General features: G+C 46.1%; 1 protein-coding gene across 18 annotated transcripts in view; it reads left to right on the top strand.

Moving 5' to 3' along the window:
* The window catches only part of ank3b (ankyrin 3b), a 121,000-nt gene extending 103,370 nt beyond the window's left edge, over nt 1-17,630 (top strand). For 12 of the 18 annotated variants that reach the window (XM_063002668.1, XM_063002664.1, XM_063002674.1 and 9 more), the window contains 11 exons: nt 130-5,808; nt 7,569-7,643; nt 8,069-8,200; nt 9,004-9,147; nt 13,014-13,533; nt 13,932-14,067; nt 14,263-14,349; nt 15,288-15,371; nt 15,470-15,589; nt 15,888-15,972; nt 16,390-17,630. In XM_063002668.1, the coding sequence (XP_062858738.1) occupies nt 130-5,808; nt 7,569-7,643; nt 8,069-8,200; nt 9,004-9,147; nt 13,014-13,533; nt 13,932-14,067; nt 14,263-14,349; nt 15,288-15,371; nt 15,470-15,589; nt 15,888-15,953 (7,043 nt within the window). In that variant the 3' untranslated portion in view covers nt 15,954-15,972; nt 16,390-17,630. The remainder of the gene's footprint in view (nt 1-129; nt 5,809-7,568; nt 7,644-8,068; nt 8,201-9,003; nt 9,148-13,013; nt 13,534-13,931; nt 14,068-14,262; nt 14,350-15,287; nt 15,372-15,469; nt 15,590-15,887; nt 15,973-16,389) is intronic. The other 6 variants (XM_063002666.1, XM_063002659.1, XM_063002677.1 and 3 more) reach the window with 6 other exon arrangements.
* Nucleotides 17,631-19,029: the final 1,399 nt, after the last annotated feature.

Here is a 19,029-nt window from a genome sequence, read left to right as displayed (position 1 = left end):
TTAAAAACACTGTACTTCCTTCTCCGATGATTCAACCACTACTGACCAATTTTCTCCCCTCTGGTCTCTTTGTTTCCCAACCTTTTCCGTTACTTTTTTGTTGGATTTATTTTATTTATGTGTTTAAAGAAACAGTTGAACGAAGTACAACAAGAACACTGCCTGCTGGTTACCCTCACAAACCTGTCTTTTCCACAAGACCTTACCCGGCATGGTCGACTGCTCCTATTACCGTCCCTGGCCAAACAAAGTGTGGACTGGGTTCCCTCTCCAGCTCACCTTCCAACACGCCATGTGCTTCGCCATTAAAGTCCGCCTTGTCCGCATCCCCAGCTTCGCCACTCAAGTCCGCCCTCGGAACCATGAACGCATCTCCTGTTAGGTCTGTCAGCGACATGGCTTCACCCATTAGAACCTACAGATCTGTCTCATCTCCTATCAAAACGGTGGTCCAGCAGGCCCATTACCCAGCCCCCATTTCTACCAATATCATATCTACATCTTTTAAAAATAGCACCGATCCGGCATCAATCAAAGGTCTGGCTGCTTCGATAGCCTTAAGGCCGCTCTCCGTCCCATTATCTGGGTCTAGAACCTTTTCTACAACGGCCCCACCTGAATCCCCTAAATCTGCTTCAAATTTGTACACCTCTGCGTTTTTGCTTAAACCCACCATTACAGAAACATCAACTGTTAGAACCACGCCCAGCCTGTCGACCATCAAAACTACTGTAGACGGATCTTCTGTATGTAAAGGACTGGTCCTGTCATCGCTCTCTTCTCCGGCAAGGTCTACAGTCGCCTCCACCGATACGGGCCTGCTGAACGGCTCCACCTCACCAGTCAAGTACCCCTCGTTTTCTACTTCTTGTTCTTCCTCGCCCCGTTTCTACTCAGGAGGAACTTCCAGTTTACAGGAAAGGATACAAGCTACGACACAGGCGGCTGCGTCCAGCGTTAGCACGGCCCTTAGCGAGGCTGAGAAAACTCTTAACGCCTTCGCCACATCCAAATACTTGTCCTCCCCTTTGAGGTCAAATCTAGCATACGCTTCTCACAGATCCCCTGGTATTTCCAGTACCCCATTATCCACCACCGCTATGACTGTGCCAGTTTTTTCCCTAGTGAGTGTTCTCCCCGAGCCCCAGGAAATGCCAACTGCACCGCAGACACTCGTTCACCCGACATCTTCTTCTCCCAAGTCGAAACCACCGAAACCCTCGCTCTATATCCCTGCTGCGGCGTTCAGATCGGCCGCCGCCGCCTCGCAAATGTCGTCGAGTCAAGAAATTCTGAGGGACGTCGCGGATATGAAAGAGGACCTTATAAAAATGAGCGCCCTCCTGCAAACCAATTTCGCTCAGACGAAAGTCTATCAACCTCAGGCTGCCAAAGGATCTAAAATAGAAGACGAGGAACCCTTCAGTCTGGTTGAGAGAGTCAAAGAAGATCTTGTGAAGGTCAGTGAAATTCTCTGCAAGGATGTTCTGAGCGAGACAAAAGGCTCAGCCCGAGACAGAGCGTCCGAGGACGAATGGGAAGAGTTCTCCAGAGATGAACTAGAGGAGGCTCGGCAAAGCGCCCTGAGATCCCCCCCGGCGTTCGAACCCAGTCTTATTTTAGCCAAGGTCGTCGACTACCTGGTGAATGATGTCGGTGCATGCTCGCTTTCCAAAATGGCCGGTGAGAAAAGCAAATACGACGAAGTCAAGGAGGGAGAGGAGAAACAGAAGCGCACACTGAAATCCGAGCACAAGCTGAAAATGCCACCTACTGGCATGCGCACTTCTCCCTCAGAGAAGGATCTAGGCAAATTGGCCGAGTCCTACAGTGGCACAGACGCCGTACTGGAGAGTCCTGAGGATCTGTCTCATGAACAGGATAAGAGCCCTCTGTCGGACAGCGGGTTTGAAACTAGAAGCGAAAAGACTCCGTCGGCTCCTCAAAGTGCGGAGAGCACGGGGCCCAAACCTCTCTTTTCAGAGGTTCCCATTCCTCCGGTCATAACAGAAACCAGAACCGAGGTTGTCCATGTCATCAGGAGCTTCGAACCCCCAGAGGAGCCCTGTGAGCCCCTAATGGAGGAGGCAGCAGTATCTCAGGCACCCGCTTGCATCGAACCCGAGCCGACCGCCGGCTCCATCAAAGACAAAGTCAAGGCCTTCCAGATAAAAGTCAGTTCGGATGAAGACTCCGTCCTAAGCAAAAGCATGTGTCTCAAAGAGGAAACTCATATCACCACCACGACTAGAATGGTCTACCACAAGCCCCAGTTGAAGGAAGCTGGCTCTGATAGGATTGAAGAGACCATGTCCGTCCGAGACATAATGAAAGCTTTCCAGTCAGGGCGGGACCCTTCCAAGGAACTGGCCGGCTTGTTCGAACACAAGGCCAACAAGGATTCCATTAAAGGAGACGAGTTGACGCCACGGTTCCTCGACAAAGACACGAAACCTAAAGTCGAACGAATAATCGAGGTTCACATAGAAAAGGGGAACACAACAGACCCAACCGAGGTAATAATCCGAGAGACGAAGAAGCATCCGGATTACATGTCCAAAAGCAGTCGCGGGCTGAAGGAGATCACCAGCAATATCGAAAGGGAATACGAGTCCCTGCAGGAAGAGGAAGAACTCATAACTGAGGAAACCTTGCCCGCATTCTTGGAGAACTCCAGAGTCAATACTCCCGTCTCACAGGAGGAGGACAGTCGACCAAGTTCGGCTCAACTCATCGCCGACGATTCGTACAAAGCTTTCAAACTCCTGAGCCAGCAATCCATCGAATACCACGATGACGAACTGTCAGAGCTGAGAGGGGAGTCGTATAGATTCGCTGAGAAAATGCTTCTCTCCGAGAAATTAGACATATCCCAGTCCGACAATGAGGAGTTAGTCGCAGGCAAGGGGGGCGGAACGACTCCTGAAGTAGAAGCGGAAGGTTTTTATAAGGAGAAGGTTTCCGCTCCCAAGAAAGAATCAATTTTTAGGTCAGCGAGGGAAGCATCAGACAAGTCAGGGAAGTACGACAAACTGACAGTTCTACACTATACGACAGAACCCGGCAGCCCTAAACATACAGTCAGGATGCGTTTCACCCAAGACAGGCAGGACAGAAGCAGGGACAAGCTCATCTACGAGGATCGCGTGGACCAAACCGTCAAGGAGGCCGAAGAGAAGCTGAGTGAAGTCTCGCAGTTTTTCCGAGACAAAACGGAAAAGCTGAACGACGAGCTTCAGTCCCCGGAGAAGAAGCCTCCGATGAGAGACTTCAGAGAGACGCGATCCGGGCCGAGCTCGGTCTGTAGCAGTCCCCAGAAGACCAAGCAGAAGGCTGAACTGGGTGCAGAGGAGGTGGACTGGGATAAAGGAAAGCAGAAGCTGTTCAGCAGCATGGACGAAAGGAAAAGCGCCAGTTTGCCGTGCAGCCCGGAAAGGCACTCGCAGTCACGCTTAAGTGAGAAAAGTAGTTCTCAGCAGTCAGGTGAGGTTACGACATCCAAAGTTAGTGCAGTTCGGCTAAAATTCGAAACAGAGGCCCAAAAGCAAGATAAGACTACGACGAGTACCCAATCAAAACCACCCGTTAGAAAACTTCAGGAGAGTAAACTACCAGTGTACCAGTTTATGTCCGGATCTAAGACCTTAAGAGTCGATTCTGCTAAAGAAGAAACCCCTCAAAAAAAGGGTGCAGATAGTGAAGAACGTAAAATAACCCTTGGACAAGCAACTACTAGCAAATCTGGCATTGCGTCCTCAAAAGAACCGAATCAGAATGTCTCGCGGCAATCTTTACCAGACACCCCTGATGCATTTAGGAAAAAGCCCCAATCCCAAATGGTCCCCAAATCAGAACCTGGTGCAGGTGAGCAGTTTGACAAGCGAACCACAATCAGTCTTGATGTTCGGGGTCAGCATTTGAAAATCGAGTCTCCTGTAAAAGAACTCGACTCAGATTTAGCGACTGATTCCCAAATAAAGACCCTCAAAAAGAAGACAGAGTCACACATCCCGGTCAGAACGTCAGCTAGTCCTCCGGGCGTCGATCAAACCAAGAAAGCGAAGCAAGACGCGGTAGTTAGACAACCCGAAAAGAGCCCGTCGCACATACCTACCTTAGCGAAAGCCAGAATTCCAGGTCGCTTAGAATTGGCGAGAGATGAAGCTGCAACCAAAGGGTCTCAGGGTCCTCCAGAGGAAGCCGGTTTGCCAGATCGAGGTTTAAGTAATGTCTCCGAGGGCGGTACGATAGAAAAGATATCCGCCGTCACAACCAGAGAAAGTTTTAAAGGACTAAAGACGTTACCAGTTTATGTAAACGTACAGTCGTGTAAACAGGGTGAGAAAGATTTAGCAGGCGCTAACGGGGGCATTAAAAAAATGGTCAAACAAAGACAGCCGACGTCCCCTCAAGCCAGCCCGGACGATGACACTCTAGAACAGATATCCTTTTTCGATAGTTCTGGGAAAAGTCCCATGACCCCGGACACGCCCAGCTCTGAGGAAGTGAGTTATGACCTCACCTCAAGAACCCCCGACCCGTTCATGGCTTTCGTACCGGGCAAGTCCAGCCCGATCGCCGAAGTCTCCGAAGAATCAGAGGATTCGGAACAGGGCAAAGCGAGTTCCTTCAAAGAACCTCCACCACAAACCCTCAATGTGACCGAGGCGGTCAACAAAAATCAGGACGCTGGTCAGACGAGTAAAGACAAACGAGTCGCGTACATCGAGTTTCCTCCACCTCCTCCTCTGGACTCGGATTCCTCACAACAAGAGAAAAAAATATCATCTCCCTCGTCAGAGGTGGACACTGAAATGATGGAGGTGAACCTCCAGGAGGAGCATGATAAGCATCTGCTGGCTGAGCCCATAATCAGAATCCAGCCTCCATCCCCTGTTCTTTCAGGAGCTAAGGACAGCGACTCGAGCGATGACGAATCCATCTATCAGCACAGCTCAGTGAAGAAGCATACCTTCAAAACGGATCAGAAGGAGCAACCCGAGAGGGGGTCGAAACCCAAAAAACAGGATAAAAATGGGAATCAAAAAGAACCCGTGGTGACCTGCGGCGGCAAGGCGGAGGAAAGCGACAACGAGCAAAACGGCAACGATCAGTCCATCACGGACTGCTCGATAGCCACGACGGCGGAGTTCTCTCACGACACGGACGCCACAGAGATCGACTCTCTGGACGAATACGACTTTCAGGATGAGGACGATGAACTTAACAAGCATGATGACAAACCTTTAGGATCTTCCAATGACAACAGAAAGGACATCTGGGCGTGTGAAAATATGCTCAGGTCGAGCGATCGCTCCTTCAGCCAGAGTAAACTCGAAGTCATCGAGGAAGAGTCGCCAACCGAGGAGCCCACAACGAAGAACGACTTTTCTCTTAAAAATGCTGAAAATGACAACGAAAGAGACAAAAAATCAAGTCAGGATGGACTGTCGGATACCTACTTTAGCTACAAGCTAGATGAAGAGTTCAATACCCCGTTCAAAACCGTCGCAACCAAAGGCTTGGACTTCGATCCCTGGTCTAGTAAAACCGGAGACGATGAAGTCGTCGACGCCAGGATTAAAAACGATGAACCCAAGCCTTTCGGAACGGCCAACGAGGACAAGTCTCAGGGGACGACTCCTGACACGACCCCTGCCAGAACCCCGACCGATGAAAGCACGCCGACTAGTGAACCCAACCCTTTCCCGTTCCACGAAGGGAAGATGTTCGAGATGACCCGCAGCGGCGCCATCGACATGAGCAAACGCGACTTTGTCGAAGAGAGGCTGCAGTTTTTTCAGATCGGTGAGCATCTCTACGGACGGAGACCCGGGGGTAAAAGGGAAGGGGGCGGAAAACCAGGCGTAGGCACAACACAGCCACATCCGGTACAGAATACAGACCTTAATACGGTAAACGATCGAGTCGTTTCGTACGATATCGTTCAGATTTGCACCGATCGCTCGGACAACAGTGTTGAGCCGCCTTCGTACTCGGAGGTCAGTTCTAGCTTGTGTTCCTCTTTTAAGGTAGGAGTTAGAGATGCGCTTGGTAGGAATACGGAGCTACCGTGTATGGACGGTTCTAAACTTAAAGACTTGATAGCTTCCGAACACGTGAGCGCTAAAGAGCGAAGGATAGACTCCCCAAAGACAGAGCAGGAAAGCCTTCAGACAGAAAGCAGAAGTAATATCTTAGAAACCACAGTAGAACAATTTCAGCTTTCAAACTCCGAGACTAGCGCCTTAAAGCAAGAAGACCTTCCTAACAATTTACTCAGATCAGATGAAGTGGTTAAAGAAGCAGATTTAATCCCACAAAACAGAGACGTTACAAGAAAGACGCGAAAGTCTAGGCTGCCGATACGGAAACCTTCTTCAACGCGCTCAGAGAACTCAAAGAACTCGATCAAATTTGTCCCTAGCAAAAGGTTAGATCCGTTCCCAAACGTAAACCCTAAATCTAGCATCCCTGTGCTGAGGATTAGAACCGTCCCACCAATCCTGACAGGGAAACATCAGAGCAAAACAACTCAGAATAAACCTCGAGGTACGTCAAAGAGGGTTCCTCCAAACTCTCAAAGCAAGACAGGTTTATCCAAAACGTTAAAAGGCAGGACGAGTCAGGAGCAGGCGCGGAATCCGCTCAAATCCGCTAAATTAAAGAATAGCGTACTAGTAAAGCGTGTGGACGACTTTTCCAAGGAAGAAAAGCGTACGCAGGGAGATGATAAGGACGAAGACAGGAGCACGTCCAGGAGCACGTCGTTGTCGGAAGCATCCCAGCCGTCCGCCACGTCCAGGTCCGCTAGAGACGCCAGAGCAGAGGTTGGGAGCAGGAGGAGGAGCAGGAGAAGTGAGAGGCCTGGTGGAAGTGAAGGCAGTCAGGGTCCCGGGTCTCACGCGGCCCCTGGCGCGGGAGTCGAGCCTAGTTTGTAAACTTTCAATGATCTCAGTTGCATGAACCATCGTGATTGTCTGTGACGTGACTTCTTTCTGTCGTTCTGTCCTCTTCCTCTTTGTGTACTCGTACTCTGTGTCTCTTGTACTTCTTCTCCTGTCACCCTGTATCAAGTAGTCAGATTTGACCGTAGCATGCTGGTGTGATTGGGGCGCCCGAGTCCTCGTTTATCCAGGGTGGTAAGGAAGGATCTGAGCGCTAGATTGTGTTGTAGTTGTGTGCTGTAGTTTTTTGAGATTTTCGAGGCCTGTCTGGTCGTTTGTGGGTCCTGTACGCTCCAGATCTGGTACGTTTTGTTGTTGTGGGAGGAATTATAGAATTGATAGATTTGTAGGATAGATTTTGTACACATTTTTAACTAATTTACCCGGTAATGCTACTGACCACTAACATATTTTGGATGTTATGCTTCTTATGCTCTTTTCTGCTCAACATTAAATAATAAACAGAACTCGTTACTTGGCTCTGCCGGGTTTACGCCCCACTTTCCTACTTTAATATTTTTGGGATTGACCAGAAAAGAGTAAAGACGTTTTTATTTGTATTTCTTTGGACTGTATTCCTTGTAAGATGTACATTTTGTAATGAGCTGATTTTGCTAATAGGCCCTCAAAGTCCTTGTGAGAGGACGGACCTGCGTATGGCCATAGTGGCTGATCATCTTGGCCTGAGCTGGACAGGTAAGCAACATCACCGCCTCAAATAATCACACTACTGTGCTTACATTTTTATTGTATTTTTATTTGGACAGGTTCAGGTATTGTTAAACATGAGTAAAAAGCAAATACCGAAAAAGTTAGGACGGAAAGTAAAGTGTGAATAAAATGATGTTGTATTTGTGAAACTTTTCTCCCCACTCTCAATTTGAGACTGGAATGCTGGCACAAGAGCTGCAGTTTTGGAGACGCTCTGACCCAGTCGTCTAGCCAGCACAATTCGGCCCTCTCTCAGATCCTCACACTTGATCATTTTTCCATGGCACTAACAGGTGCCGTGATGAAGAGATAATCAGTGTTATTTACTTCACCTCTTAGTGGTCATAATGTTCTGCCTACTGGGTGTATAATACCTATTTTTTTCACCTATTATTTGTGATGTGTTGCAGAGCTGGCCAGGGAGATGGATTTCTCCGTCGATGAGATCAATCACGTCCGTGTGGAGAACCCCAATTCTCTAGCAGCCCAGAGTTTCATGCTGCTGAAGAAATGGGTGAACAGAGACGGTAAAAATGCCACAAGTAAGTATTTTAGTGCTGTTTTATTTAGGGGGTGTTTTTCACTCGTCACTTGGTGTCACAGTGGTGGAATCAGGAATGCTTACTTATATAAAAATAGAATAAATAAAATAGGGGCAAATACTATTTTACTGCACCGTAAATCAGCCCACATGCTAAAAGAATCACAATCATTGGTTAGTGAATATTTTGGGAACTGAAACTGGATTAAGGGCGGCACGGTGGCTCGGTGGGTAGCGCTGTCGCTTCACAGCAACAAGGTCCGGGTCCTTTCGGTGCGTAGTTTGCATGTTCTCCCCGTGTCTGTGTGGGTTTCCTTCGGGAGCTCCAGTTTCCTCCCACAGTCCAAAATCATGCAGTCAGGTTGATTGGAGACACTGAATTGCCCTATAGGTGAATGTGTGTGTGTATGTGTGTGTGCCCTGCGATGGACTGGCGCCCCATCCAGGGTGTTACTGTGTGCCTTGCGCCCATTGAAAAGCTGGGATAGGCTCCAGCACCCTCCCGTGGCCCTGATTGAATAAGCGGTTAAGACAGTGAGTGAGTGAAACAAAATGCATACGGCTGCTGCCCACGTGTCGGAGGGGGCGTGGGGTCCTAACCATTGAAGAACAGAGTGAAAGGGGGCTAAAAAGTATGTAGAGAAACAGATGGACTACAGTCAGTAATTGTAGAACTACAAAGTGCTTCTATATGGTAAGTGGAGCTGATAAAAGGAGGTGGTTTTAATGTTATGGCTGATCAGTGTAAATATTTATATGTCTTATATGACTGTGTTGTTGTTTTTCTCTCTCTCTCTGTTTTAGCCGATGCCTTAACTGCAGCTCTGACAAAGATCAATCGGATGGATATTGTGACTTTACTGGAAGGGCCGATATTTGACTACGGTAACATTTCAGGCACAAGGTGTTTTGCAGATGATAACGCAGTTTTCCAGGATCAGGCTGATGGTAAAGTTTAGCCCCATCTAGCTGAGCTCTGTTTCCTTCTTTTGTTTTCTACTGACAGGCAAAAATAAAGGCTAAACACTTACTGCTCTACATTTCGATCTAAATTCAGACTTCAATTGGACATAGAATTTATTTCTAAGACGGTTATATAGAAGACGATTGATTCCAGTTATAAACGCTGCTCAGTGTTGAAACTGGTGTGTTTAACTGGATGGATTGTGCATGCGTGATCCTTCGCTAATCAAAACTTAATCCCATCTTAGTTCATAAGATAAAACAGAAAAAAATCACATATTAGCTCATTAGATGTGATCAGTGGTCACCAACCTTTTTTACACCACGGACCGGTTCCATATAAGATATCATTTCACGGACCGGCAGGGGCGGGAGGATTTCAAATAGAATAACAATACTGCTCACAGATGATGGAAAATTTACCCAGTTGTGTTACGCTTCCTCTGTACTGGTGCTGACCCCTGACACACGCCCCCTCCGACACGTGAGCAGTAGCCGACTGCATCTTTTCACCTGCACGAGGCGAGTTCATATGCGGATCAGCCTTGTGTACGGAGAGCCACACCCTGATCAACTGCAGATGCCATCAACCAGCCAGGTCATGATTGCATCAGTTATGAGCTCCCTATCTGCAACAAGACGCTGCTCCCACCTAGTGGTGATAGGAGACAATAACGCCTGAAGTGTGTTGGAAATGGAGCGGCGTTTTCATTGCTTTTGTAAAGATCTCTATTTATTTATCCTTTCTGTGCGGCCCGGTAATAAATGACCGACAGACCGGTACCGGTCCGCGGCCCAGTGGTTGGGGACCACTGGCTTAATGGTTAAGATACTGAAGCTTGCTGGTTCAATCCCTACTGCTCCCATGTTGCCACTGTTGGGCCCTTAAATCAATAACAAACACATGTATAAATAACTCAGGTTGGATAAAAGCACCAGTCCTCTGTTCATGATGATGGGCTTAAGGTTTGATCTATGCACTGCCTCTATAAACAGTATGTTTACGTGCACATGTGCATATTCTTCTAACCAGAATTGCTGAATGTATGATAGGCATGTTCTCTAACGCTGTATACGAGCTTTCCAGATGCTAAGTACCTCTGTGTTCCGTTGTATTCAGGATATTTCACTTTATTTCCAGTCTAAATGCATTGCTAAGGAAAGCAAGGCTGCGTATGGCACGTCATATATTCGTCTGCTTTTTTAATTCATTTTCCAAACATTATCAGAGGTCTTATTTGGGGACGTGCGGTCAAGGGAGGTCAAATCGCTGAATTCGTGTAGTTCTTGTTCAAACACAGGGAGAGACGTGATGTGAGGCTGTTTATGTCACCCAATATAACTTTTGTAGACACTTTTATTATACACTCTCCACAGTCTACATGTGTCACATGTGTCAAACTCAAGGCCCACAGAAGCCTAAAAGACGTATGATTGTCCTAAAATACACCGTTGACCCGCAAAGTGACGCATTCCGCCACTAGATGGCGGTGTTTCTACATCAGTGTTTTACTGAGGTGGTTTTCCAACAAGTGATGTTGAGAAATATTTACAAATAATCCCAAAATGTACAAGAAGAGAAAACTAATGAAAGATGGGAAAGTGAATAAAGGTTTGTGCTTCAAGAGGAGAAAGCGGTTCGTCTCTTGTGTTATGAGGCCGTGTCTGTGGTAAAGGAGGACAATATAAATGTAGATTTACATTATAAATATACAGGATTAATTTGGCATTTTGACACCAAACACAGAATTTCGCCTCCAAGAAAACAACAAATTGTCCAAGACGTAAAAGGCGACTGCAATCGCTGCAGGATACATTACAATCGGCCGTATGAGGGCCACCATGATGCTGACGTGGCCCTCAGTGAAAAGGAGTTTGACACCCCTGCTCTAGGTGATGTATTTCACGTACGTGTATAGCATCATTAGTCTCGCTGATCTGACATAAAACTGCACTGGAAATGCAGGAGGTAATGCGGTCAGTACCTCCACCTCACTGAAGGGGGCGTGCTTGATCACACGGGTTTCCGATTCTTCTGCTGTCGCTCATCTAAGTTATTAGATTTATTATTATATCCAGTTAGTCAGGTGCAAGCAGAAAATTAAACGGTAAATTTAAGCTGCTCTATTGAATTTATATTAATAAACCTCACCGCACGTCTCTGGCTCTAATACATCCAGCGCCTGAATATTTGGAACACTTAATGGTCTCAGAACGTAAGTAAACACACAAAAATTGTGAAATGTATGAAAGCGAGAAGGTTATGCAACACCTATATCACCTACGTGAATCAAACACTGCACTGGAGCACGAACTGCTCGTGTAAAGCTCTGCTACAGAATCTCAGAACCATCAGGACTTTAATTCGTCCTTTAATTGACCGAGAGTCGAGTACAACGGAACACAAGGTGTGATAAATCACAGTGATAACCTGATTGTTTTTAAGCTAGCAGCACGCATGCTCCGGATGACGATTGTTCTGCAGCTCTTCTAGTCGTTCCGTTGTTCTGTTAGCATGGTGGAATGTCTGCATCGCTGCTTCTAGTATCTCAGCCTCTGAACCTTCCCGCTAGCCCTTCTCTTCTGCAAAACCAGACCCGCTGCTCCTCTTCTGCTCTTCTTCTGCTCCCATGAGGCGCCTCCGCCCTCCTCCTGTCGCATTTTTAGCTCAGCTGCTGCCTTCTTTCAGCTACTGACCGCAGGAATGCTAACACTCCACTCGCCGGCGTCATTGTATTACGAGTATTGATGCTTTATCATCTCCAGAACTGATCTGCACCCTCATTCCATTGCTTATTGCTCAGTTTTATTTTCTTTCACAAACCTTCAACTTTTTATGTCTTTCCTTATAATGTCTGTGTTTTCTGTACTTGTTGAGATGCTGTTTGGATCATGAACATAACAATAGACGCACACGTTTGGAACTAATAGCCAAAAATGTTTCTAAACCCTACGGCATCGATTAAAGTAATGTTGGGTTGTTAAGGTGCCCCGCCCGATAAACTGCGTCTTAAAACGGATTTCTTCTTATTAAAGCAGTTAAAGCCGGGTTGCCCAATATGTGAATTTACTCCTCTTCACAAACTGCAGGTTACAAATGGAAAAATGGAAATACGGCGCAAACTGGCTACTGATGAATGAAAACTAGCTAGATTGCCGTTGCTAGATCACTGTTCCGTTCATACGTGGAGTTGTTACATACAGAAATTTTAACCCTACAATCTGTCAAAGTGAAAACACACGGGGTCGAGCTTAATTAACGACTGAATAAACAGTCTGAGCCCAGAATTTGGCTCGTTTAAGATTCCGTAACGGTACACGACATTTAGGATGGTCTTCGATTCCTTCTCAGCACTAAGCAGGTCTAATCTGCTAAAGTAAATATAAAGATTCTAGGTTTTGAATTTATATGCTGGCCTACCACATGGATTCGAGTCCCAGTGGTGCTACCAGCCTGTTTAGGCACACTGCAGGCGCAACTGGACGTGTCTGGTCTGAGGGAGAGATTCTGGGGTGGTGGAGGAGTACAGAGTGTATAGCATGATCTGTACTCTGTAATAATCCCCGGATTATCAGTGATAGAACAGGCGTCTCGGAGGAGGCTCCTGTAGGCATGGGTGTCTTACAAGGGGTATCTCAGGCACTAGGGCATTGGAAATGACTAAAAAATGAGTATTTGTTCATATGCTTTCATCTTCTTTTGCTTTATGTTAAAGCTTTCATGTTTAATCAGATAATCACAGTTCCATACTGTTTTTCTCATCACCTGACCCTAATTTTATCATCACTGCCACTGTTCCATCTCCCCGCACCGTTCGTCCGCGTCAGTCCTGTTATGTTGTATCACCCAGGTTACCACAACATCAGTCTGGAGATGCAGACGCCCACAGAGCTGAGCTATGAACCCCCCACCCCTCTGCGCCAGGACGATTTCTTTAGCGAAGACGGTAGCCTAGTTTCTCCCGGTATCACCCTCGTCAGACCCAGCAAGCTATCCCTGACGGGCACCTCGGCGCCCCCGACCGTCACGGCCGAGGACACGTCTCTGGGGGGCCGAGAGTCTCTGAGTCGAGAACCCGACCTGGAAGCCGGAGACAGCGACGAGGAGCCAGAAGATCCGGGAGAGGTTCCGGGAGAAAGCAGCGGGTCTGGTTTTCAGGAGGAGACGCAGATGAGCGAGGAGAAGCTCAGATCCCTGTTGAGGGACGTTAGGTCGGAGGAAGGCTCAGAGGATGAGGAGGTGATCGAGGAGAACGTGGATCAGGGAGAAAAAAAGATGTCTTCCATTGCAGGGTTGCAGGAGGAGTCGTCCAGTCTGAGCAAGGAGAGCTCGTCTTCCGTTCCAGGACTGCAGGGGCAGAAGGAGAGGAGGTGAGAGCGCTCAATAAAACCTGTTCTGATATAAAAACTGGTACTTACATCAAGAAACTGAGATCTGGGCGCCCCCTGGTGAGCACAATTGGCCAGTAGTCTGCCGGGTGGGAAAAGACAGGACTAAAAAGTGGGCGGGGTCTTTAAGGCCGTGTAAGGACCCTGGTTAGTAGCCGAGGCGCCTGTACAGAAGAGGAGGAACGTGGAGATCAGAGTGTGACCCTCACACACCGACCCACCAAAGTACGGGCGAATCAGAAAATGTCACGGAGGGAGGGCGTGTCAGGAGAATATACCCTCTGTACGCCGTCAGGGTCTCCAGCAGCGGAATTGGCTATGACTAATTTGGGAGAGAGTGCAGAAAAAAGAGATCTAAATACCTTATGACTCCATTTTAGCCAAAAGGCCGTGTCTTCTGAGGCGGAGAAGCAGAACGGGGAACATCCGGAGCTTCGGACGCGACCCGAGGTCCAGGAGCCGGCCTGCAGGGTCGACAGCAACGCTGGGCCGAGCGTCAAGGAAAAGGAAGCTCAGGTACGGTTTAAAAGTTTCAGTTCCTTCAGAAACCTAGACTAGAAGCGACAACTCTTCCTGTGAGGCTCCCAGCAGAGAGGAGCGAAGTGTACCGAGTTCGTATTTGAGATCTGTAAAGAGAGGGATGTGAGGGGGAGATGTGAGGGAGATGTGGGAGAAGGTAAACGGAAGGTAAACGTACTGAACCTCCTCCAGCAGGGAGCTCGTCGAGCCAGCGAGTCCAGTTCTGACGAGGAGTGCACCATCACCACCAGGGTTTATCGGAGGAGGGTGATCCTGAAGGTATTGGGTGGGACGGGCGCAGGGTGTGCCGTGGTTTCTGTCTGGTGTTTTGCGAGCATGGAGTGATGAGCTGCTCGTTTCTACATAAACGTCATAACGATTCTGTTCTGTACTGATGCGCTGATGATGAAACCAGGAGGGAAAACGTTGTGAATCTCACTAAAGCTTCTTAATTCTCGTGTTTTTTCTCCACTGCACATTAAAAAAAACAACAAGCCGTAATTTTAAAAAAACGAGGGCTTTTTTTATCTTGAATTTCCATCAACAGTTAAAGGAAACTGAAACACTGGTTGTGTTTACATCCAGAGATTTTCTCACATCCAGAAATCCAGAATGTTCTATTCCGATTGTGGTGTAAACATGGGCGTGTTCTATTCCGATTGTGGTGTAAACATGGGCGTGTTCTATTCCGATTGTGGTGTAAACATGGACTTGTTCTATTCCGATTGTGGTGTAAACATGGGCGTGTTCTATTCCGATTGTGGTGTAAACATGGGCGTGTTCTATTCCGATTGTGGTGTAAACATGGACGTGTTCTATTCTGATTGTGGTGTAAACATGGACGTGTTCTATTCCGATTGTGGTGTAAACATGGATGTGTTCTATTCTGATCGAGCTGTATAAATGTGCGTGTTCTATTCCGATTGTAGTGTAAACATGGGCGTGTTTTATTCTGTTCGAGGTGAAAACATGGGCGTGTTCTATTCTGATTGATCTATAGTTGGATTATTACCAGATCATCAGGCTGCATGTAAACACAGATAAACAGTGACGGCACCAGTTTCCTGATATTAAAGCTTCCAGTGCAGTGAAGAAAACTCTCTCTGCTTCTGCTGTGTGAAGCCTGAAAAACGGAAACGTCTGTGGGCGTGTCTGTGTGTGCACGTCTGCGCTTCTTCATAAACTGATACGTCTGTTTCCACGTCCCCCCTCTGCAGGGCGATCAGGCCAAAAACGTCCCTGGCGAGTCGGTCACGGAGGAGCAGTTCACGGACGAGGAGGGAAACGTGGTGACTAGAAAAGTAACCGAAACACCCTGATCATATCAGACCTTACCTACCACCCCTCCACACGTCCGTCCCCCTGTCCTAATGCGCCAGTGTGTCACGTGACTTTTCAGGTGATCCGGAAGGTGGTGCGTCGTGTGGCCGGAAGCGAAGAAAAAAGCAAGAGGAAGAAAGGGAAGCGAACCAAGCATCAGCCCGAGAAAGAGCAGGAGGGTCCGTCTGAGGGTCCGAAGGTCGGGAAAGTGTGACGTGTGCAGACTGAAAATGCTTGCGTGTGATTTTAAAAATGATCCGGACGCTTGTGTGGACCACGTGTGGCAAGAGTTTGCTGTGTTTTGTGTTATGAAGTGAAACGGAGAGCATCTCTGTGTGGGTTCTCTGTGGGTTTTTATAACCTTGATCTGATTGACCACTCACCTGTTCTTACAGTTCGGTCACGTGTGGAGGCCACGACAAACCTGATTAGTTAAGATTTAAGATTCTAACCAGTTGCAGCGACTAACCGTGACGTCTTTACGTTTTTTGCAACAGGTTGGAGAGGAATCCAACGGAAGGAAGAAAGATGGACGATCAAGAGAGAAAAAGGGTCAATCGTAACGGTGGTGAGCTCAAACTGGTACGTTTACGTTGGCATTTTACTCCCATTGATGACCTGCAGACAGCTGAATGAACTTACTTACTTTCTTAACCGCTTATCCAGTTAGGCCTATCACAGTCGGTACTGCACACGTGTCAGAGGGGGCATGGAGGTCTGCAGCAGAAGAAGTGAAATACGATCTGGGAATCGATACGACTAGACTAGGAGGGAAACTGGAGGGAAAATGCATTTTTATAACTAAAAAGATCATTTAAAAATAAAAGGAGCTCAGGTCTATAGCGGGTGGGTCTCACCTTACCATTTAGTCTTCTGCAAAACATGCAGTAGGTGGATTGGGCATTCTAAATTACCCGAGTAAGTGAGTGGGTGCTTTTGTTTGGTACAGTAGGTGAGAGTAATTAAATAAATAAATGATCTTCTGTGTCTCTGCTCCAGATCTGCACCTTCATCGTTGTTTTCCTGGGAAAGGGATCACTGGAAACGCCACGGCAGGACATCGGTGGACGGGGGATCTCATGTCCGTCTGCCGCTTTCACATACACGCATGGGTTTTATTTTAGGAAGAGGACTTTTTTTGATTTCGCATGAGCATGGAAAAACTCAAGACTTCCGTCGAACACACGTGGGCATCTGATCGGTGCCCGGGAAATGCCACATCAGGACAGAAAACCTTCCGCAGCAAACGTGGAGGAGCGCCGGCGGCACTTCAGCATTTCCGTGACCAAAGAAAGTAGAAAAAGCATCGGGGACGGACAGAGAACGGGGAACACTTTTTTTTAAACCATCTCCACTCGCCTTACTGTTTTTTTTTTCCCTCTCGGACTGGTGCCAGGCTGTAAAATGCTGTTTTTGAAGATTCTGTACATAAATCAATACTGTATAAATTCTTAAGTAGCTCAAAACCATGTGAATGCACTGATGATGAGAGAGTTGCAAAAAAGTGCATTTAAATGGAATGGAATGAAATGAATGCTGATCTTGTTTCCAGAAGTTCCAGGAGTTTGTAACTTCACAGGTACTAATGTGGAGAAAAATACGTTTTACACAAAAGAATTGATTTTAACAGCGGGTTTCTTTTCTTTAAAACTCATCACACACAAAAAAAACGACTGTAGCTGCAGTTGTGAAATGACTTTATTGAAATACTAATATTTTGATGCATGTTTCACCTAATTTTTTATTCGTTTCCTATCTGCATAACCGACAGTGTGGTCGATGTTCTATCCGTGTGCACACTCATAGCATTTGTCACTAATACTGTTTTCTATTAGCACTGTTGCACCACCGTAGGCTGGTAGGGGGTGAATGGGCGTGGCGGGAGGCTTTACGAGGATTCACTGTGTCCCTTCGTGCAGCTAAAGGTAAACCACGCTATGCAGCCACAGGCCGAGAGATCGGACGAAGGTACGACGTCGACGGCACGATGTAAAGGTCTTTCTGTACGCCAATCATTCGTAATCGTTCTAGCAGTGTATCACTAGGTTTCGAAGCTGCTGTGATCTCAAGGGGCATTTTTATTTTTGTTTTAATTTGGGTTTGGTGAAATATCTCCTTTATGTTAATTATACTCAGAAGAGATCACCTTCAGGTATTCACTGAGCGACTTGTATGACAACATACACTGGATGATTGAATTAATTATTTAAGCTTAAATAAATTGTGTTCAAACTCTCAAACTGTGTTTGTTTATTAGGATTTTAACGTCATGTTTTACACTTTGGTTACATTCATGACAGGAACGGTAGTTACTCATTACACAAGAATTATCAGTTCACAAGGTTATATCTAACACAGTCTCATTTGCATGTCTTTGGACTGTGGAAGGAAACCGGAAACCCACGCAGACACGGGGAGAACATGCAAACTCCACACAGAAAGGACCCGGACCGCCCCACCTGGGGATCGAACCCAGGACCTTCTTGCTGTGAGGCGACAGTGCTACCCACTTAGTGTGTTTTGATTATTACAGTTAAAACTTTCAGTGCTTAGGGTTCAGTGGTACGTTTACGGGGGTAAATTACATATAAATATAAACACAATATTTTTAAAAACAATATTTATAATTTAATGCCAGAAACACACTCTGAAAAAGTTTAAACCAAGGTTGGTTAAACACTTGTTTTTCCACTGTAAAGTGTCGTTGTATTATATTATATTATATTATATTATATTAATTATATTATATTATATTATATTATATTATATTATATTATATTATATTATATTATATTATTATATATTATATTATATTATATTATATTAATTATATATATCATTTTATATCATTATATTATATCATATCATTTTATATCATTATATTATAATATGTTATTATATTATATTGTATTATTATATTATATTATATCATATTATATCATATTATGCTAACAAAACATTTAAAAGTGACAAAGCACTTTTAAGCATCACACTTTAACACTGTAAATATGATCCAGACATAATTAAACACACATAAATCTAATATTAACACGTACTGGCAGTTATCAGACTAAATAAAAGCAAGAAATTTTAGATTAAGGGCCTTGCTTAGGGGCCAAACAGTGGCAACTTGGCTGTGGAGGGTTCGAACCTCAGCCTTCTGATTACAAGTCCTGTGTTATAACGGCTGAGCTAGCAACTCTCACCAAGTCTTTATTTATTTGGTTTTCTGTATGTGTGGGTGGGTGTGGTGAGGTATTTTTACTCATATTCTTTACATTTAAAACAGTAAGGATTTTAAATAAGACTAAATGTGTTTATAGTTCGTTCTGCAGGCTAATAGCTAACAGAGAAAACGATCCCGCTACTCCCGTTAGCTTTAGCTGCTAAATCCGAACTGCACACAAGAGGGCGCTACAGTGCGCTCCTGCATCTCCTCACCACACCACCAAAGTAATGTTTTATTCCCACCCGCGTTCCACAAAACCCCGCCTCCTGCTTTGTGATTGGTTAATATAATCAACCCAACATCCAGGCTTAGCAGATGAAGCGCTAGCTTGTTCTTTCAAAATAAAAGTCCATTGCGAAGTAAACGAAATTACACACGTTAGCAAAATAACGCCAGTACAAAACGTGTTT

The sequence above is a fragment of the Trichomycterus rosablanca genome, chromosome 10 (genome assembly GCF_030014385.1).
Source record: "Trichomycterus rosablanca isolate fTriRos1 chromosome 10, fTriRos1.hap1, whole genome shotgun sequence".
NCBI lineage: Eukaryota > Metazoa > Chordata > Actinopteri > Siluriformes > Trichomycteridae > Trichomycterus > Trichomycterus rosablanca.
This window is presented reverse-complemented; position numbering and strand designations above follow the sequence as displayed.